Consider the following 23,160-nt stretch of genomic DNA (forward strand, 5'->3'; position numbering starts at 1 on the left):
TGGTCATCAGAGAGAAAATCCTCCACACAAAGGTATTTGAGCCTTGCACACTGAGGACAAATGAGACAATCCTGAAAATGTTGATCAAGTTGGCTTTCCCTAGGTTTTGGAAAACTGCCCCCCACTTCTCACTGGTAGATTTTGTGGTATCCTGTCTGGCTTTCTGTATTTCCTCCCGGCTAGCACAAAACTCTTCATAGAGTTGTTCCAAAATGACTGTCTGTCATTTTGAGGGCAACCACCACCTGCTCTAGGTCAGTGAAGGAGAGCTCCTCATAGAGGCGGATCGGTTTCAGTTTCAGCAATACATTTTCTGGTGAGAAATCAAACCACTTGTCAATGTATGTAATGACAGTGTCATAGAACTTCACAAAGTCCTGTTGCTGCTTGGACCTTTGTGCTGACAATTGTTTGTCCATCAGCTGCTTGGTCTGGTACCCAAAAAAGCTGTTCTGTTTTCCGCTGAAGAATCTTCATTTTGAAATGTCGTACTTCTTCGTAACCATCTGATGCAGAGCGTTGCTTCCTCCAGCTTTTTTACCAGTTGGTCAAAAACACACCCCACATTGTGGAAAAAGCACAGATAAATCTCAGCAGCATCCGTTTTTTCTTCATACTCAAAAATATCTTCAGTGCCACAGGATAAGTCTCCCCAAGGGACCTGAAGTACAAAGTAAGAGCTGGCCAGCTTTGCAGGAGACGATCGACAGCTAGATGAAGAAAGCGGCATCGTGTGCAAACGTCGCAGAGTTTCACTCCATTCAATGTCAACAAAGCCAAAAAATGCACGCAGTTCCTCTCTTCGGGAAGCAGATACTGAGAAGTAGCTGAAGTTCTTGAAAACAATTGTCTCAATATCCACTGACAGCAGGCGTGCTAGCAGGCATTATGAGCTATGTGAAATGGGCAATTAGCTTTCAGAATGTGATTGTTGGCACTGCTCAATAACTGGTACGGAGAGGTGTTTTCCAAAGTTGACATTGGCATTATCTGCTGCAAAGACTGTGATGTGTCTAATATCCAGTTCATGCTTTTCCAGACAGTTCATCAGAACTTGATGTATGCCATTTGCAGTTTCATCATTGTCTTCATATAGCATATGTGCACTGTACTCCATCACTCGAGACGCGCTTATCGGAGTCAGTACAGCCAGCTGGTTTCTTCACGCATAGCGCCGACAGAAACAAGCATCTTTCTGGTAAGAAGAGGGGCGGGGTGGAATGCCTTATGATTAACGAGACGTGGTGTGATCATAACATACAGGAACTCAAGTCCTTCTGTTCATCTGAATTAGAATTCCTCACAATCAAATGTCGACCGCATTATCTACCAAGAGAATTCTCTTTGATTATAATCACAGCCGCATATATTCCCCCCCAACCAGACACGTCGACGGCCCTGAACAAACTTTATTTGACTCTATGTAAACTGGAAACCACATATCCTGAGGCTGCATTCATTGTAGCTGGGGATTTTAACAAGGCTAATCTGAAAACAAAACTCCCTAAATTATATCAGCATGTTGATTGTGCTACCAGGGCTGGTAAAACCCTGGATCATTGTTATTCTACCTTCCGCAATGCATATAAGGCCCTCCCCCGCACTCCTTTTGGAAAAGCTGACCACGACTCCATTTTGTTGCTCCCAGCCTAGAAACAGAGACTAAGACAGGAAGCTCCCGCACCCAGGTCTGTTCAACGCTGGTCCGACCAATCTGATTCCACGCTTCAAGATTGCTTCGATCACGTGGATTGGGATTTGTTCCGCAATTGCATTATTAAACAACAACATTGACCAATACGCTGATTCGATGAGTGAGTTTATTAGCAAGTGCATCAGCAATGTCGTACCCACATATTCAATTAATCCTTACCCCAGTCTCTGTTCTCACATGCTTCCCAAGAAAGCTAAGGTAACTGAGCTAAACGACTACCGCCCGGTGCACTCACTTCCGTCATCATGAAGTGCTTTGAGAGACTAGTCAAGGACCATACCACCTCCACCCTACCTGACACCCTAGACCGACTCCAATTTGCTTACCGCCCCAATAGGTCCACAGATTACGCAATCGCAACCACACTGCACACTGCCCTAACCCATCTGGACAAGAGGAATACCTATGTGAGAATGCTGTTCGTTGACTACAGCTCAGCATTTAACACCATAGTACCCTCCAAACTCATCATCAAGCTCGAGACCCTGGATCTCGACCTCACCCTGTGCAACTGTGTACTGGACCTCCTGACGGACAGGAAGTCCAGTATCCATCTCCACCCCGCTGATCCTCTCCACCCTGCTGATCCTCAACACTGGGGCCCCACAAGGGTGCGTTCTGAGCCCTCTCCTGTACTCCCTGTTCACCCACGACTGCGTGGCCATGCACGCCTCCAACTCAATCATCAAGTTTGCAGACGACACTACAGTGGTAGGCTTGATTACCAACAATGATGAGACGGCCTACAGAGAGGAGGTGAGGGCCCCCGGAGTGTGGTGTCAGAAAAATAACCTCACACTCAACATCAACAAAACAAAGGAGATGATCGTGGACTTCAGGAAACAGCAGAGGGAGCACCCCCCTAACCACATCGACGGGACAGTAGTGGAGAGGGTAATAAGTTAAGTTCCTCGGCGTACACATCATGGACAAACTGAATTGGTCCACCCACACAGACAGCGTGGTGAAGAAGGCGCAGCAGCGCCTCTTCAACCTCAGGGGGCTGAAGAAATTCGGCTTGTACAGCAACTGCTCCGCCCACAACCGCAAGGCTCTCTAGAGGGTAGTGAGGTCTGCACAACGTATCACCGGGGGCAAACTACCTGCCCTCCAGGACACCTACACCACCCGATGTCACAGGAAGGCCATAAAGATCATCAAGGACAACAACCACCCAAGTCACTGCCTGTTCACCCCGCTATCATCCAGAAGGCAAGGTCAGTACAGGTGCATCAAAGCAGGGACCAAGAGACTGAAAAACAGCTTCTATCTCAAGGTCATCAGACTGTTAAACAGCCACCACTAACATTGAGTGGCTGCTACCAACATACTGACTCATCTCTAGCCACTTTAATAATGGAAAAATGTATGTAAAAATGTATCACTAGCCACTTTAAACAATGCCACTTAATATAATGTTTACATACCCTACATCACTCATCTCAAATGTATGTACTGTACCTGTAACAATCTTCTTCATCTAAGGAACAGGAATAGGAAGGATCGGACCAATATGCAGCGTGGTACGTGTCCATGTTAAATTTATTTAAACTGAACACAAAATAACAAACGTGAAACAACGAAAGTCGAAACGGTTCTGTATGGTGAAAACACAGACACAGAAAACAACTACCCACAACCCATAGTGGGAAAACAGGCGGCCTAAGTATGGTTCTCAATCAGAGACAACGATTGACAGCTGCCTCTGATTGGGAACCATACCAGGCCAAACACATAGAAATCTAAAACAGAACAAACATTGCCCACCCCAACTCACGCCCTGACCAAACTAAAATAGAGACATAAAAAAGGAACTAAGGTCAGGACGTGACAGTACCCTATACCATCTACTGCATCTTGCCATCTTTATGTAATACATGTATCACTAGCCACTTTAAACAATGCAACTTTTATGTTTACATACCCTACATTACTCATCTGATATGTATACACTGTACTCTATACCATCTACTGCATCTTGCCTATGCCGTTCTGTACCATCACTCATTCATATATTTTTATGGACATATTCTTCATCCCTTTACACTTGTGTGTATAAGGTAGTTGTTGTGGAATTGTTAGGTTAGATTACTTGTTGGTTATTACTGCATTGTCGGAACGAGAAGCACAAGCATTTCGCTACACTCGCATTAACATCTGCTAACCATGTGTATGTGACAAATAAAATTGGATTTGATTTGAGAATTATCTCACGCACACTGGAAACATTTTTCTATGTCCCTTGTTTGAGGCATCACTGGCAACTGAGAAATACTCGGGCTCACCTTCGGTCGGGGACAGATCATCCAAAATATCCCGCACAGTATTTGATCTTAAAACGTTCCTTGCAATCATCTCAGCTTTTGTTCTTCCCAAGTGCATCTTCTTCACAACATTTGAGTCATGAAATAAAGCACATTTGAACTTAACAAGACAGTCGGTGCCATTGTAGTTGAGTCCGTGTTTAACCGTATGGTACACATACGAGGCTTCACTTGCCGAGATTTTGTCATTTTCCGCAGTAGACGTCACGAAGAATGCACCGATATTGCTAGAAGCTTTAGCTAGCGTGGCCTTCTTGTGCATGTCTGTGGATGCATGCTGAGTTAGGTCATTCTTCCCTCCGTGGCCAATTGAGAATTCCCGACTGCATAAAGTACAGAAAGCTTTCCTCGAGTCACCACTGACAGCTTTAACCCACGTCTTCTTTTGATTTCCATTATTTGTTGTAGCTGCAGTCTTTTTTTTTTGCAGGTTTATCAATATTTCCTTGATATGCCAAACCGACCGAACAACAACAGAAATTACTTACGCTATACTGTGATTGGATGAATATACGGGACAAGGGAGTTCCCATATGGGACAACCAATTTAGCCCAATATAAGGAACATCCCGGCTAATAGGAGACAGTTGGCAACTCTAAATATAAAGGATATCCCAGCTAATACGGGACAGTTGGCAACCCTAGCAGGCTGGGTTGCTAGCTAACATTATGTGTATGATCTTATTCTTCGTATCAGACACATTTGCTTGACTAGTTATAGCCATAGAACCTGGTTGGTTAACTACCTGCAGATTCATGCAGGGTAGAAACGTCATGAGTTGTGATTATGGTTGAAGCTATGGGGGCGCTATTTCATTATTGGATAAAAAAAAAAACGTTCCCGTTTTAAGCGCAATATTTTGTCACAAAAAGATGCTCGACTATGCATAAAATTGACAGCTTTGGAAAGAAAACACTCTGACGTTTCCAAAACTGCAAAGACATTATCTGTGAGTGCCACAGAACTGATGCTACAGGCGAAACCAAGATGAAACTTCAAACAGGAAATGAGCAGAATTTTTGAGGCTCTGTATTCCATTGTCTCCTTATATGGCTGTGAATGCGCCCTGAACGAGCCTACACGTTCTGCCGTTTGCCCAAGGTGTCTGCAGCATTGTGACGTATTTGTAGGCATATCATTGGAAGATTGGCCATAAGAGACTACATTTACCAGGTGTCCGCCCGGTGTCCTTTGTCAAAATTGCTGCGTAATCTCCAAGCTGCACGCATTCATCCATGTGATTCAGGGGGGGAGAGGAGACTTCCACAAACGATATATCATCAAAGAGATATGTGAAAAACACCTTGAGGATTGAATCTAAACAATGTTTACCATGTTTCAGTCGATATTATGGAGTTAATTTGGAAAAAAGTTTATCGTTTTGAAGACTGAATTCTCGTTTTTTTTTGGTAGCCAAACGTGACGCAGAAAACAGAGCGATTTCTCCTAAACAAATAATCTTTCAGGAAAAACTGAACATTTGCTATCTAACTGAGAGTCTCCTCATTGAAAACATCCGAAGTTCTTCAAAGGTAAATTATTTTATTTGAATGCTTTTCTGTTTTTTGTGAAAATGGTGCCTGCGGAATGCTAATGCTAAATGCTACGCTAGCTATCAATACTGTTACACAAATGCTTGTTTTGCTATGGTTGAGAAGCATATTTTGAAAATCTGAGATGACAGTGTTGTTAACAAAAGGCTAAGCTTGAGAGCTAGCATATTGATTTAATTTCATTTGCGATTTTCTTGAATAGTTAACGTTGCGTTATGGTAATGGGCTTGAGGCTGTAGTCACGATCCCGGATCCGGGATGGCTCGACGCAAGAAGTTAACTAGCTAGCTAAATGTCTTAAAAGACTCCACTCAAAGTATTTTAATTTCAAGTTAGTGCACTGTTAGTATGATGATTCTGTGTTATGCACTATAGCCCGTTACCATATATGTGATTGAATATTATCTGCTATTGGCTTGTGTGGATGTATGTACGTGTTTTGCAACATAGCTGACTTGAAACATTGTTAACAGTTTCAGGGCCATGGGCCTTTCTCATGATGGAAAATTACAGAATAAAATGAAGACAGGAACTGTGCAATGAGTTGGGGGGGGGCACATTCAGAACGTTGTGTTGCGAGAACAAACAGTCTTTTGTTAGATAACAGTGGCCAGGTGCGAGATAACGGTATCGAGCATGAGCGCATAGATATTCTTCACAGCAACAGTTACATCTATCAACTGAAACACTTAGGGAGCTGGGACCAGCATCTGCACCAATAATCAACGATAGGCTGGGTGAGTTTAAACCACGCCCAGTCTCAACTCTGACATGCCGGCTCAGAGGCAGGAACTATTTCTGTCAGGGTATATTTATAATATCTTTGTCACAAACAAGTCAGTTCTCTGTTTGCACTGCGAGGTACATAGGATACAATCTGTGACTCATTGTCATATTTATCCTGATACCAGATTCAAATTGACGTGACTCTAACATTAGCTAGCTAGCTAACGTTAGCTGGCTGGCTCACTAACTAACTTTACGTCATGCGTTGGGATTCATTGTTTACCTAGCTAGCTATCTAGCTACATTTCTTAGCAAAAGACTCTCATCTTCGTGTGCCAGGTCACATAATAACGGATTCATTTTTAAACGCTCAACACCTGTTGTATATGTCTGGGTTCAGTAAATGTCAGTAACAAAGCGTAATTAAATTGTTGCCATGAGCACAGTTAGTCACCAACGCTATGGATAACATGAAAACTGCCTAACCAGCTCTGCTAGGGGGAGTAAAATGGTCAGAGTGGGGTGTTCTCTCATTATGTGTCTGGAAGTAGCTAGCCAATGTTAGCTAGTTAGCTTGGGTGCTTGACTGTCGTTGTGAGGTCAGAGCTTTCGGAACAACCCTACTTATTGACCAAAGTGTCCAGTGTGCACTCTGAATGCGAAACACTCTGAATTTATGGACGATGGACAAATGGACAATCTGACAGCACAGTTGAAGTCACCAACGCTCTGGATAACATAACAGCCTAATCAGCTCTGCTAGGGCGAGTAATGTTCAGTGAGCTGTTCTCTCTAAATGTCTGGGAGTTAGTTAGTACAGATGTAACGGCTGTCTTGGGAAGAAGGTGAGGACCAAGGTGCAGCGTGGTAAGTGTTCATGATTTATTTCATTAAAAAACTGAACACTGAATAACAAACAACAAAGAAACAAACCCGAAACAGTTCTGTCTGGTGCAGACACACAAAGACTGAAAATAACCACCCACAAAACACAATCAAAAACAGGCTACCTAAATATGATTCTCAATCAGGGACAATGATTGACAGCTGCCTCTGATTGAGAACCATAACAGGCCAAACACAGAAATAGAAAATCATAGAAAAACTAACATAGACAACCCACCCAACTCACATCCTGACCATACTAAAACAAAAGACAAAACAAAGGAACTAAGGTCATAACGTGACAACAGAAGTTAGTTTGTACAGGAGGGAGGGGCTAACACGGAACCCAAACCGGCTGCGCTCGTGCGCCATCTTGCATATATATCTTTTGTCCCCCCACACCAAACGCGATCACAACACGCAGGTTAAAATATCACAACATACTCTGAACCAATTACATTAATTTGGGGACAGGTTGAAAAGCATTAAACATTTATGGCAATTTAGCTAGTTAGCTTGCACTTGCTAGCTAATTTGACCTATTTAGCTAGCTTGCTGTTGCTTGTTAATTAGTCCTGGGATATAAACATTAGGTTGTTTTTTACCTGAAATGCACAAGGACCTCTACTCCAACAATTAGTCCACACATAAAAACGGTCAACCGAATCGTTTCCAGTCATCCCTCCTCCTTCCAGGCCGTTTCATCATTTAACTTATACAGTGATTGGCATCTAGTTCATAGTTTTACCACGACAACCGGCAACAGTTCGTCTTTCAATCAACCACGTGGGTATAACCAATGAGGAGATGGCACGTGGGTACCTGCTTCTATAAACCAATGAGGAGATGGGAGAGGCAGGACTTGCAGCGCAATCTGCGTCAGAAATAGGTATGACTTCTATTTTAGCCCTTGGCAACGCATACGCTCGTTGGCGCAATAATTGAATAACATAGATTTCTAAATATATTTTGCAACGCTCACGCACATGACGCGAGCGATGTGGTCAGCCTGTTAAGAGGGTGTGAACAATGCTGAATGGGTGTAGACAAAGAAGGGCTCTCTAATAGTAGTACCAAAACATTGAAAGACAGTTTTCTCAAAAATGAGTTTACATGAGTTTATCAACTTTCAAAACATAATTAATTTGTTTCCTCAAATGCAGTGTATGATATACCATTTTGTAGCTCTGAGTCTATACTTTTATCCAATGTAAAAAAAAAAACAGATATTAAAATGTTGCTATGTAAAGAGCCAGAATCCAGGTTATGAGTCACATATGGTATTATTAAACATAATTTGTACCAGCACAGAGCCTTCCCCTGGGTTATTACTCATATTAATCCCGTGACCTGTACAGCTGGGCATTCTTACCCCTCCAGACATGACATGAAATATAATATAATGTAACATTTGACATCAAAGAGTTATGTCAGATGGACAAAGAGTTTACACTATTATTCACCTCGGTCATAATGTGAGATAAATGATCTCAAACCAGGCCTAGGTTTACGTTTGCGTATCTTCAGTTAATCATAGATTTTAAAAACGTCTAAAAACAGTATGCCCCACAGATTATGTGACATGGTTAAATAATCTATGACGATGACATTGTCATAATGTGATTGATACCCCAGGCAGGACAGCCTTGGGGGAGAATAGTTGGAGGTGTGGAGTTCCACACAGTCTGCTGCCCCAGAGTTCCACACAGTCCGATGGCCTCTCCAACGACCACTGACCTCTCCAGATGGCGGGATGTTCTGATTTAGTTGGACTGCTGATGTGTTTCTGGTAATATTACAGGTTTAAGGGGTTTTGATCCTATGTTGATGTCGTAGTGCTAGACAATGTTCATTAAAGACGTGTGATTAGCCTAAATACTACCTGTCAGACTGTGAATGGTGTATGTGTGTGCACATGTGAGTTTGTAATTTGTGTGTGCTTGTTCTATAAGGTATGGTTGAGTGTTATGTGTATTAGAGATTCATACAAGGACAATCTTTTCAGAAGCCCTGCTGATAGCTGAAGGGGGGTTGATAATAACAGCTCTTCAGTGTGAGAGATCCAGAATCATGAAGGCCATCATCACCCTCCTTCAACCCACTCTAAGCACTTCGTCACAGGGAGAAGAACACCATCCAAGACAGAGGTTGTTATAAAGTTATTACCAGTGTCTTATAAATCATGTAAACAAGTGCCAGGGGTCAAACCCAGGGCTGAAACCCATTCAACGGTGAAGTCGTGGGACTCAGCTCTGTGAATATGAAAAATACCCTGTTGATTTCCACTTAGGACACGCTTCTGTTCCGCCCACATCAAATTAATTAATCCATTCCAAACAATAACCTTGCCTGCTACACATTATTTATCCCATGCCTGCCTGCCTGCCTGCCCCACCCCACATTTTGTTTGACAAATGACTAGGCTCGCCTCATCAAGCTCATGAAAATGTAAACTAATGGGAGGTGGGGCTGGGCTCTGTGCCAGACTTCCAGACACAAATGGCCTGAATAAATGCTGGCACATGCTGCAGCTCCTCGTAAAAATGCTCAGGGAATATGGGTGACACGGGTGTCCTAACAAATCAAATTTAAGAAGTTATCTGATTGTTTAATTTATTTTCCCCAGGAAGTGACTCTCTGTGGATATTTGGGGTGTGTGTTTGTGTATGCGTGTGTGTGACCGAGCAAGAGAGTAGATAACACTCCAGATAAATTATATTATAACTTATTTTATACTCCATGCCCTCAACATGAAATATACTGTGTATACAGTGCCTTGCGAAAGTATTCGGCCCCCTTGAACATTGCGACCTTTTGCCACATTTCAGGCTTCAAACATAAAGATATAAAACTGTATTTTTTTGTGAAGAATCAACAACAAGTGGGACACAATCATGAAGTGGAACGACATTTGTTGGATATTTCAAACTTTTTTAACAAATCAAAAACTGAAAAATTGGGCGTGACAAAATTATTCAGCCCCTTTACTTTCAGTGCAGCAAACTCTCTCCAGAAGTTCAGTGAGGATCTCTGAATGATCCAATGTTGACCTAAATGACTAATGATGATAAATACAATCCACCTCTGTGTAATCAAGTCTCCGTATAATTGCACCTGCACTGTGATAGTCTCAGAGGTCCGTTAAAAGCATCATGAAGAACAAGGAACACACCAGGCAGGTCCGAGATACTGTTGTGAAGAAGTTTGAAGCCGGATTTGGATACAAAAAGATTTCCCAAGCTTTAAACATCCCAAGGAGCACTGTGCAAGCGATAATATTGAAATGGAAGGAGTATCAGACCACTGCAAATCTACCAAGACCTGGCCGTCCCTCTAAACTTTCAGCTCATACAAGGAGAAGACTGATCAGAGATGCAGCCAAGAGGCCCATGATCACTCTGGATGAACTGCCGAGATCTACAGCTGAGGTGGGAGACTCTGTCCATAGGACAACAATCAGTCGTATTTTGCACAAATCTGGCCTTTATGGAAGAGTGGCAAGAAGAAAGCCATTTCTTAAAGATATCCATAAAAAGTGTTGTTTAAAGTTTGCCACAAGCCACCTGGGAGACACATCAAACATGTGGAAGAAGGTGCTCTGGTCAGATGAAACCAAAATGGAACTTTTTGGCAACAATGCAAAACGTTATGTTTGGCGTAAAAGCAACACAGCTCATCACCCTGAACACACCATCCCTACTGTCAAAATGGTGGTGGCAGCATCATGGTTTGGGCCTGCTTTTCTTCAGCAGGGACAGGGAAGATGGTTAAAATTGATGGGAAGATGGATGGAGCCAAATACAGGACCATTCTGGAAGAAAACCTGATGGAGTCTGCAAAAGACCTGAGACTGGGACGGAGATTTGTCTTCCAACAAGACAATGATCCAAAACATAAAGCAAAATCTACAATGGAATGGTTCAAAAATAAACATATCCAGGTGTTAGAATGGCCAAGTCAAAGTCCAGACCTGAATCCAATCGAGAATCTGTGGAAAGAACTGAAAACTGCTGTTCAAAAATGCTCTCCATCCAACCTCACTGAGCTTGAGCTGTTTTGCAAGGAGGAATGGGAAAAAATGTCAGTCTCTCGATGTGCAAAACTGATAGAGACATACCCCAAGCGACTTACAGCTGTAATTGCAGCAAAAGGTGGCGCAACAAAGTATTAACTTAAGGGGGCTGAATAATTGTGCACGCCCAATTTTTCCGTTTTTGATTTGTTAAAAAAGTTTGAAATATCCAATAAATGTCATTCCACTTCATGATTGTGTCCCACTTGTTGTTGATTCTTCACAAAAACATACAGTTTTATATCTTTATGTTTGAAGCCTGAAATGTGGCAAAAGGTCGCAAAGTTCAAGGGGGCCGAATACTTTCGCAAGGCACTGTATATATTCAGCATGAAATATTATGTTCAGACTCTGCCTGGATAAGGGAAGTCATATCACGTTGGGTTTTGTTCATGCTACATTTTAATAGTAAAGCGCTTTGAGTATGACCACACAGAGGGCTCAGACAGACAGGTGTGGGCTCACAGTGACATCATTAGTGACCCAGGAGAGGTCCAAATGGCAAGTCTAACATTACATAATATATTAATGATAACAATATTTTACAATATACACACAGAAATAAAATGTGCCCCATTCATTCACACCACATTCATACATTTGACATTTTGCTCCTCCCACGGTCATCCAATCACATCATTCTCTCCAGATGTTGCTCTTGGCTCCTACAATCAGAATTCAACTGATAATCATGACACTCCTTCCTTGACATGCAGTTGTTACTCTTTATCACAAATGTTGTACATGGAGGATGTTTCTGACACTACTGTGTCTACTATCACAAAACTAGAATGAAATTCTATATTTATATCTACTAAACTGTAGGTCCTCCCTCAGCCTTATCCCTTAGCAATAAACAGCTTGCTAATAAGATCATTCTTCCATTGTAAAAATAACATTTCCCCACCCTCCTGTTCACCACCTATCACATGCATTTGTCTCTCCTCATCATATCTGTCATGTAAATTGCTGCTATCCCAAGCTTTCTAGTGACTTGTTGAGAATATAATTTGCCAGTACATGGTACTTTTCAGACACTACCTGTACATTGATATATACAATAGCTATCTGCAATACAAATGACCATGGCTTCGACACAGAGGCTTCATAAGAAGACACATGTACTCATGCAAACATATAATTGCATAATCGTGCACGCATGCACACACAGCTTAAAACAAGCACAGTTGATCTCATACGAGAAAATAAGCTGTTTGACATTCTAGTGCTATGGTACTCAAGTGTTCTGACTGGATTCTCCTGTGTTCTGTTCTTCTGAAGTCTTATTTTTCTCTTGTTCTGTCTTTGCTGACAGTATTCTTGTATTGTGGTGTTCTGTTGCTGTGGTTGCTCTGGTGCTGAGTTTTGGTTACTCTAGTAGTGTTCCTGTGTGGTTTCTTATCCTGTGCAGCAGGTGACAGTGGGCATCTTCTTGTTGGGACATCTGTAGAGGTTAGTCACAGACTCCTGGTTCTCATCCCCATGAACCTGCTTGGTCATCTCTCTGATAGGGGGGGGGGAATGAGAACAAAAGAGAATAATAATATAGAAAGAGTTAAAGGCATACTTCCACTGTATTGGCATTAGTATAATTAAGCAATAAGGCCCGAGAGGTGTGGTATATGGCCAATTTACCACGGCTAAGGGCTGTTGTTAGGCACGACGCAACTCGGAACTTACAAACCCCCGAGGTGCTTATTGCTTATGGGCATAATAAACTGGGTGGTTCGAGCCCTGAATGCTGATTGGCTGACAGCTGTGGTATATCAGACCGTATACCATGGGTATGACAGAACATTCATTTTACTGCTCTAATTACGTTGGTAACCAGTTTATAATATCAATAAGGCACCTCGGGGGTTTGTGGTATATGGCCAATATACCACGGCTAAAGGCTGTGTCCAGGCACTCCAATGCGTCATACGTAAGAACAGCCCTTAGCCGTGGTATACTGGCCATATACCACACCCCCTCGTTCGTGCCTTATTGCTTAATTAGAGTGCAGAACACTCTTGCACACTAGAGGCCAGCAAAACTTTACATGTTGTTCTACATTTTGGACCTGTAAAAAAATATTTAAAAGTATCCAACTCAGTCAGATCAGAGAGTACTCTAAGGAGCAACACATTTACAGGTAAATCACTTAGCAGAGAGAGAAAACAGAGATGTCTAGGATCCGGTATTTCTTACCTGGCCAGATGCAGCACGGCCTCTATGACATTAGATCCGTCTTTAGCACTGGTCTCACAGAAGAGGGCATTATATGTCTGAAAGGAAACAAACAACGCAACTCTCAAATCAGGCCGAAGTTCCATACATTGACCTGACCAGGCTATATTCTAGGGTACAACTAGACGTGACTGTAAATCCCTCTGGATAAAACAATCTGCTAAATGACAAATGTAAATGTAACTTAATGTAAAGGTTTAAGTAAGACGTTGGGGTTGAGTGTTCTCACCATGGCCAGCTTCTCTCCGAAGCTGGTGGGGACACAGGTGACACTGTCCTGTAGCGCTTGCTCCCTCAGGTCACACTTATTTCCAACTAGCATGATGGGAATGTCATCCTGGGACACGTCCTGAACACAGATGGACAGCAGGTTAAAACACAGGCCAACAACACCGACAACAAACACAACAACACTGCTATCCAAAACTCAAAACTGAGTGTGTCCCAAATGGGATGCACACACTTATCACACAACTCAACACTGCAATGAAATGGACACAGCATTGCTTCAACATGTTTTTGCCCAGTGGGATATTGCTATAACTAGCAACATGATAGCCTAATGTTTAGACTTTAGAGTTTGTGATCTGGTTAATGATTAGCCCAATGGGGTAAATCGGCAATCCTCAGCCTAATTATTTATAGCCATATATGCTGCATCAGGTGGGCTACACCAGGTGATAATAATGATTACCAAATAGCACACCTGCCTGATAATATGGACTATTGTTATATTGGGTACATTTCTGTAGGGGGAAATGACATTTTAAATGTTTATTTTTATTTTTAGGGTGAATCAGCTTTAATATTGCGGATAGATTGTTGCTTCCATCGATGTAATTTTCTGCATCGTTTCCAATCCCCCTTTTATTTTCGGGGTAAATATATATACAGTGCCTTGCGAAAGTATTCGCCCCCCTTGAACTTTGCGACCTTTTGCCACATTTCAGGCTTCAAACATAAAGATATAAAACTGTATTGTTTTGTGAAGAATCAACAACAAGTGGGACACAATCATGAAGTGGAACGACATTTATTGGATATTTCAAACTTTTTTAACAAATCAAAAACGGAAAAATTGGGCGTGCAAAATTATTCAGCCCCTTTACTTTCAGTGCAGCAAACTCTCTCCAGAAGTTCAGTGAGGATCTCTGAATGATCCAATGTTGACCTAAATGACTAATGATGATAAATACAATCCACCTCTGTGTAATCAAGTCTCCGTATAAATGCACCTGCACTGTGATAGTCTCAGAGGTCCGTTAAAAGCATCATGAAGAACAAGGAACACCAGGCAGGTCCGAGATACTGTTGTGAAGACGTTTAAAGCCGGATTTGGATACAAAAAGATTTCCCAAGCTTTAAACATCCCAAGGAACACTGTGCAAGCGATAATATTGAAATGGAAGGAGTATCAGACCACTGCAAATCTACCAAGACCTGGCCGTCCCTCTAAACTTTCAGCTCATACTAGGAGAAGACTGATCAGAGATGCAGCCAAGAGGCCCATGATCACTCTGGATGAACTGCAGAGATCTACAGCTGAGGTGGGAGACTCTGTCCATAGGACAACAATCAGTCGTATATTGCACAAATCTGGCCTTTATGGAAGGGTGGCAAGAAGAAAGCCATTTCTTAAAGATATCCATAAAAAGTGTCATTTACAGTTTGCCACAAGCCACCTGGGAGACACACCATACATGTGGAAGAAGGTGCTCTGGTTAGATGAAACCAAAATTGAACTTTTTGGCAACAATGCAAAACGTTATGTTTGGCATAAATGCAACACAGCTCATCACCCTGAACACATCATCCCCACTGTCAAACATGGTGGTGGCAGCATCATGGTTTGGGCCTGCTTTTCTTCAGCAGGGACAGGGAAGATGGCAAAAATTGATGGGAAGATGGATGGAGCCAAATACAGGACCATTCTGGAAGAAAACCTGATGGAGTCTGCAAAAGACCTGAGACTGGGACGGAGATTTGTCTTCCAACAAGACAATGATCCAAAACATAAAGCAAAATCTACAATGGAATGGTTCAAAAATAAACATATCCAGGCCAAATACTTTCGCAAGGCACTGTATATATATATATATATATATATATATATATATATATATATATATACATACACATACCCACACATGTACATATATATAAAAATACATACATATACATACATACACACTTTAAAAAAAATATGCCTTCCTCTATTATTCCCCGCAAACCCTATCACCCCTCCCCTTAATTAGAGTAAACTATTAAACAATAACACTTAGGCTTCTACTTCCAGCTTATACATACTATACACATTTTACAGACACAATCTATTTTACAATACTTATATTTGATTTGTTTTTAACCCTGGCCTTCCTCTACTTCTGATGTCCATCCAGTTTGATTTCTACTTGCCATATCTTTTAAATGTTTATATTCATTCATTTTGGAGTAGGATGTCATTTTAAAAGTCACCCGAACCGACTTTCTCACAGTCATTCTCCTCCCAAAATGTTTACATCCCGTGGTATCACCCAGATGTGTGCTACACATTGGTGGCGGATAGGGTGAATTTGGTCCTTAATATGTGGTTAGAGCGTTGGCCCAATAACCGAAAGGTTGCTGGATCGAATCCACGAGCTGACGAGGTAAAAATATGTCGTTCTGCCCCTGACCAAGGCAGTTAACCCCTGTTCCCCGGTAGGCTGTCTTTGTAAATAAGAATTTGTTTTTAACTGACTTGCCTAGTTAAATAAAAAAAATAAAAAAATGTGAAGTGCTTTGAGCATCTTGGAATAGTGTCATATCAATTGGATGTAAAAATGTATTATATAAATCATTACTACCTCAATCATGTCCACCCATTCTCTCACGTTGAGAAAGCTCTTTTCACAGGTGACATCATACAGCAGGAGGACCCCGTCGGCTCGTCTGAAGTACGACTTCGCAATGCTGCGGAATCTAGGACACACACACACAGGGATAGGTTAACAGAGGTTAACAGAGCACCACTACATAGATTGGCTGAAATAGACATGTTCACTAACACACGCATGCATGCAAACACACACACACAACTCTCACTAACCCCTGACTCTAACCCTAAATCTACCCTGACACTAAACCTAACCCCTAAACTAGCCTTTTTACAAGTGAGGACCAAAATGTCCTCACTTCTCTGAATAATTGTTGGTTTACTATTCTTGTGAGGACTTTTGGTTCTCACAAATATAGTAAAACGTGTCCACACGCACACGCACATTCACACGCACATGCACACACACACACACACACACACACACACACACACACACACACACACACACACACACACACACACACACACACACACACACACACACACACACACACACACACACACACACACACACACACACACACACACACACACACACACACACACACACACACACACACACCTCTCCTGGCCTGCTGTGTCCCACAACTGTAGTAGGGTGGGCTCTCCATCCACTACTAGAGTCTTCATCTGAAAGTCCACCCCTGAGGATCAACACAAGAGGATGTTCAAACACACTACTCCAAAAGACAATCCCATTACAATCTAAATATGCATTCTATATCTGTCCCAGGCAACTAGGCATGCATACTTGACCAGCACCATGGGATAGAGCATGCAGTTGCATGGTTTGCTAACTATCTGTCTGATAGAACTCAGTGCACTCAATTTGATGGGCTTATGTCTTTAATGGTGTGCCCCAAGGCTCTGTACTTGGTCCTCTCTTATTCATTATTTATATAAATGATTTAGACAAAAATGTCCAAAATGCACAACTTAATTTTTATGCTGATGATACTGTTATTTACTGTTGTGCTTTCCAGAACTTGCAAACTGCTTTTTATGCTGATCAACATACCTTGTGTAGATTGAAGCTTATCCTCAATACTGACAAAACTAAACTAATGGTGTTTTCTAAAGCAAGAAATAGACCTCTGAACCTTTCACCTATTACTACCTGTCAGGGCAAGGAGATTGAGATTGTAACCTCATGTAAATATCTTGGAATTTTAATTGATGACGGCCTCTCTTTTAAATTGCACCACTTTGAAGCTGAAATTGGGATTTTATTTTAGGAATACGGCCTGATTTTCTTTTGAAGCCAGAAGGAGGCTAGTATCAGCTACATTTATGCCTTTACTAGACTATGGGGATATTCTATATATCAGTGTTTGAGCTCAGTGTTTGAGATCAATTGACACCCTTTACCATGCGCTTTGAGATTTAATTTAAACTGCAAAATCTCTACGCACCACTGCACTTTGTATACCAGGCCTTCTCTAGTCACTCGTAGGCTTCATCACTGGTATACTTTTATTTACAAAGCCATTTTGGGTTTACAACCTTTTTATTTCGGCATTTTTATTGTTCAGAAATGTGGTGGGTATTCCCTTCGTTCGCTGGACTTTATCCTGCTAACTGTTCCAAATGTCCGAACTGAATTTGGTTAAAGGGATTTTATGTACTCTGCGCCATCGTCTTGGAACGCCTTACAAAATACTTTTAAACTGGAAGAACTTGTCCCGATTGGTATTTTTAAATCACTGTAGAATGATCTTGAGACTGATTCCCTGACCTGTCAATGTTTTTAATTAGCTGTTTTTGATTTTGTTATACTCTTACTAGATTACTTGTAGTTTTTCATGTTGTTTGTCTGTAATTTTTGTAATGACTTGGTGCTGCCTATCTTGGCCAGGACGCTCTAGAAAATATATATTTTAAATCTCAATGGTTAAATTAAAAGTTAAATAAGAAAATTCAAATAAAAAAATAGAACCTTTGGAGACTTCACAAGCTAAGCTGTGTTGGGGAAAGTAGTGTGAAAGCGTGCTTAACCGAGCCCGAGCGGTCCAGCTAGACAAACTCCTTGTTCACCATTTACAGTCAAAAGTAATGTGTGGATAGAATGATACTGTAAGCAGGTGAGAGCTAACACAGGTACGCTGACACACCCACCCAGGGTGGCGCTGGTGTTTCCTCGGAACTCGTTCTTGCAGAGGCGGAGCAGGAAGCTGGACTTGCCCACCGCTGCATCGCCAGCCAACACCACCCTGTAGGCCTTCTCTGATGTCATATATCCCAGGTCAGCTGACTCCTTCTCTTTACCCTATACACACAGAGAGAGAGAGGGGGAGGGAGACACAGAGAGAGTGAGAGGAAGAGAAAGCACGAGAGGGAGCGAGAGCGAAAGAAAGAAAGTGAAAGAGGTTAAAGGCACACCTTGACTGTATTGTACCGGACCATGTCATAATACTGGAATGATGTTAACTCACTTGTCATGCATAGTCAACAATCAACAGTTTCTCCTGAACTAAGTCAACCATTTACGCTCAAGTGTTTTCTACTACGTCTGCCTGCTAACCAAGTAATTCCGCCAAGTGTCTGTTTATTTTTAAAATGGTTTTAAAGCTCCAAAATTAGCTTTTATTTTAGTTCTACAATCCAGGATTTACACTCTCCTCTCTTCTTACACCACTGCCCTCTGTCCTGTACCTCATTGGTGATGGCAGAGAGGGCTTTGCGTGTGGACACTCCAGAGCTGGTCCGGCTGACTGACTCCAAAGGTTTCCAGTCCAGGACAGAATCACTGTCTGATCCAAACACCATCTCATCTCGCATCTCTGCAACCTGACACATTAACACTATCGTATTAACATCAATACATAATGAGCGTTATCAGTAACAATAAGTGTATGTAGTACAAGTGGATGACGATGAGTGTATACTGTCTTTTTGTGTGTGTGTGTGTGTTGTGCATTACTGTAAAGTGTGTGTGTGTTTGAGTGTCTGTGTGTGTAATAAGCATGTGTCTGTGTGTGTGCGTATAGTGCATACATGTATGTGTGTAATACGGCATAGTCTATGTGTGTGTGTTTGTATGTAGTGCTTGTGTGTGTGTATGGTGTAGTGTGTGTGTATGTGTATTACTGTATGTTTATGTGTCTTACGTCATTGTCAGAGTGGCCCCCCGCCAGGCTGTCTGTGTTCCCTGCCACCCTCTGTTCCTCCTCGTGCCCTTTCACCTCCTGCTCAGAGTCATATTCGTTGTTGAAGCCACGCAGGGTGGACATGCCACTGTCTAGGGAGCTCTCGGGCAGGCTGTCTACCTCGCTGCTGCGTTTTACCTGCATGGCCGGGTCACACAGAGCCAGGGCTAGGGTGTCCAGACTGGGCCGCCGACACCCCAGAGAACTCCTACCACCTTCACCTCCACAAAGGCCCAGGTGGTCTCCGTCCGCATCCACACCATCCACACCCGCCTGGTAGAACCTGGGACAGTATAGACAGACATCATTCTCAACATCCACATAGGCTACTCGAAACAGAAACCTTTTCTCACTACAGTGGTTCATCGGAATCACAGCTTCATTGCTCCAGACCACCGCAGGGGGGAGTTAGAGCACTCATTATGCATCTGGGTCACAAGGTTTTTATATGACCAATCATTTCGAGTGGTTCCAAATGACAAATTTGACATTATGCCACCCGTCGCTGGTCCACTCATTCAGACTGGTCTTACTCCCTCATTTATAAGAATACAAGCATGAAACAATTTATAAATACTGTTGACATCTAGTGGAAGGCATAGGAACTGCAAATTGAGTCCTAAGTCAATGGATACTGTAATTGATTTTTCTCAGGTTTTCGCCTGCCAAATCAGTTCTGTTATACTCACAGACACTATTTTAACAGTTTTGGAAACTAGAGTGTTTTCTATCCAAATCTACCAGTTATATGCATATCATATCTTCTGGGCCCGAGTAGCGGCTGTTTAATTTGGGCATACTTTTCATCCAAAATTCCGAATGCTGCCCCCTACCCTAGAGAAGTTAAATTCTCTTGTAATGCCAATATGGAAGACTATCAAATGCTTCTCAAAGATGCCCTCTGGTGGTCAAACTAGCACTGACTTGCATTAACAGAAAAAATGGCTGACAATTAAATAACGTGCCAGAGAATTCTGCAGCTCCAACAACCAAGCTAGAACATAGACTGTGCTGTTTTGTGTATGGATGGCTATGAGTCCTGTATGGATGGCTATGAGTATACAATGCAAACACGCCAATACACACCAATGCTAATCTTCCACCTGATAATAATTGTACATAAACTTGAGTTTGAACATACACATGTACGTGTGCAGTGTGTACCTGTATTAGAGTATATTATCTGGACACACCAGCAGGCTGTTGCTAGTCCAGTTCTGTCTTACCTGTCACGGTATGGAGATGAGTAACAGATACTCTTGCTCCTCCTGCTAATGGTGCTGGCTGGGGAAGCACTGCTACCACGCTGAAACACAACCACAACATCACTGTCACAACTGTCTGGGTCACTGTGTGTGTGTGTGGGTGTGTTTTTGTTAATGTTTGGGTGTGTGTCCATATACTTATGTGTGCACACGTGCATGTGCACTGACCTGTATGTACTGAACCCTATGTGTGAGTATAGGAATTATCTTTAGATGAGAGTGTGTGAGACAGAGTGGAAGTTATGAGGTTATGAGGAGAGTGAGTTAGGGGTCAAGACTGAAATATGTTGTTGTTGCTGTTGTTTTTGTTGTTGTCTGTCATTGCCTCAAACATGGCTCAGTTGATTCCTATATATGCCATTTAGCAGACGCTTTTATCCAAAGCAACTTACAGTCATGTGTGCATACATTCTACGTATGGGTGGTCCCGGGGATCAAACCCACTACCCTGGCGTTACAAGCGCCATGCTCTACCAACTGAGCTACAGAAGGACCAACAGACAAGCCCTTAGGACTGGCATTAGAAATTCAACCCTGACGTTAAAAGCAGAGAGATCAGAGAGAAAGAGAGAGGGAGTGATGGGAAGAGGGGGATGAAAGGGGTGTGGGATAGGGAGATAATTGAAAGAGGGACGGAAGAACAAAGATAAGAGGCAGGGAGAGAGCAAGAGAGAGAGAGCATGCTGGTGTTACCATGGCTATGTGGTTGTCTACCTCACCTTATTGCTCTTGCTGAGGGTGTTCTCCAGGGAACTGCGCAGCCCGTCGTTACTGTCATGGAGCTTCCTGTTGGCTGTTCTATAGAGGGGAGTAGAGGAGGGAGAGAAGCAAAGGAGAGAGAAGAGGGAGAGAAACAGAGGAGGAGAGAGGGGAGAGGGAGAGAAACAGAGGAGAGAGAAGAGGACAAGAACGGGAAGAGGTGATCAAAAGAGCCGTTGGCAGGTCTTCTCAGGAAAATGACATTTGAGGTTTTCAAAAACAGAAACTCTTTAAGACTCACAAAACTCCCAAGGCTTACAACTTCATGTTCCTCAGTTTATACAGGCAACTCGACATCAAGTTGTGAGTTTTGAAGTATTCCTGTTTGTGGGTTAGGTGAGCATTTGTCAGCGTTCCTGTTTATGTGTCAGACAAGCACTATGATTGGCCAGACTTACTGTAGGATCTCTATCTGTCGCTCCAGGTTCTCCCTCTCATCAGAGAAGTCTCTCATCATCGCCTCATCCCTGCACATACAAACACAGTCATTCACAGCTAATACATACACTTTCATAAACACTCATAACACATAATACATCAACTATAATAACACATACTACAAATTCCCCTTTAAAAACACATACTACATAATCTACAATAACACATACTACACACACTCTCAAAACACATACATTCATTCTCCAAAAACAGGAGAATGTACATTCTAATAATGCAGACAAAAGCAGACACTTCAACAGTCTCAAAGAATCGGCACATTCACAACACAAACTTAGTTTGACTGGAACAAGTTCAAAGGCGAAGTGTGAGACTGGTTGCCAGGTAACCAGGTTGTGAGACTGAGTGTGAGGTCACACTAGGATATCCTGTTCCATGCCTGGAAACATGTTACCACCCCAGGGAGGGGAGGGAGCAGCCAAGCACACAGGCAGGGAGGCAGTCACACAGTCACACTGGCCTGGGGCTGTGGCCTCTACTGCCTGACTGATTGAGTGACTGGATGGCTCAAGGCGAACTTACAGCTCAGGCTGGGATGAGGTGTCACAGGCTCTGTGTGCGTGTGTGTGCTCACATGTGTGTTTTGGCTTTGTGTCTGTGTGTTGTGTGTCTCAGTGTACATTGGGATTCTCAATGTGCCACTGTAGAAAAATCAGATTGATCATTTCACAAATAGTAATACATCTAGGAGATATTAGATTATTTATTTTATTTTATATTACCTTCATTTAACTAGGCAAGTCAGTTAAGAACAAATTCCTATTTACAATAATGGCCTACCCAGACCAAACCCTAACCCTGACGACGCTGGGCCAATTGTGCACCGCCCTATGGGACTCCCAATCACGGCCGGTTGTGACACAGCCTGGAATCAAACCAGGGTCTGTAGTGATGCATCCAGCACTGAGATGCAGTGCCTTAGACCTATGCGCCACTCGGGAGCCCTAATGACATCACTAGATTACGTTACAGCATGACATACACTACCGTTCAAAAGTTTGGGGTCACTTAGAAATGTCCTTGTTTTTGAAAGAAAAGCATTTTTTCGTCCATTAAAATAACATCGAATTGATCAGAAACACAGTGTAGACGTTGTTAATGTTGTAAATTACTATTAGCTACAATAAACAGCAGATTTTTTTTAATGGAATA

The 23,160-nt window shown here is 42.4% G+C and overlaps 1 protein-coding gene across 1 annotated transcript in view; it reads right to left on the reverse strand.

Moving 5' to 3' along the window:
- Positions 1–11,659: 11,659 nt before the first annotated feature.
- Positions 11,660–23,160, reverse strand: part of LOC124035131 (ras and EF-hand domain-containing protein homolog) — a 23,978-nt gene continuing 12,477 nt past the window's right edge. Inside the window, exons 7-17 of the mRNA XM_046348550.1 lie at positions 21,951–22,019; positions 21,513–21,591; positions 20,755–20,834; positions 19,490–19,811; positions 19,035–19,169; positions 18,498–18,648; positions 16,945–17,026; positions 16,351–16,465; positions 13,734–13,853; positions 13,466–13,542; positions 11,660–12,779 (exon numbers count right to left, since the gene is read on the reverse strand). Coding sequence (XP_046204506.1) covers positions 12,674–12,779; positions 13,466–13,542; positions 13,734–13,853; positions 16,351–16,465; positions 16,945–17,026; positions 18,498–18,648; positions 19,035–19,169; positions 19,490–19,811; positions 20,755–20,834; positions 21,513–21,591; positions 21,951–22,019 — 1,336 coding nt within the window. The 3' untranslated portion in view covers positions 11,660–12,673. The remainder of the gene's footprint in view (positions 12,780–13,465; positions 13,543–13,733; positions 13,854–16,350; positions 16,466–16,944; positions 17,027–18,497; positions 18,649–19,034; positions 19,170–19,489; positions 19,812–20,754; positions 20,835–21,512; positions 21,592–21,950; positions 22,020–23,160) is intronic.

Source organism: Oncorhynchus gorbuscha, linkage group LG05 (assembly GCF_021184085.1).
Source record: "Oncorhynchus gorbuscha isolate QuinsamMale2020 ecotype Even-year linkage group LG05, OgorEven_v1.0, whole genome shotgun sequence".
Lineage (NCBI taxonomy): Eukaryota > Metazoa > Chordata > Actinopteri > Salmoniformes > Salmonidae > Oncorhynchus > Oncorhynchus gorbuscha.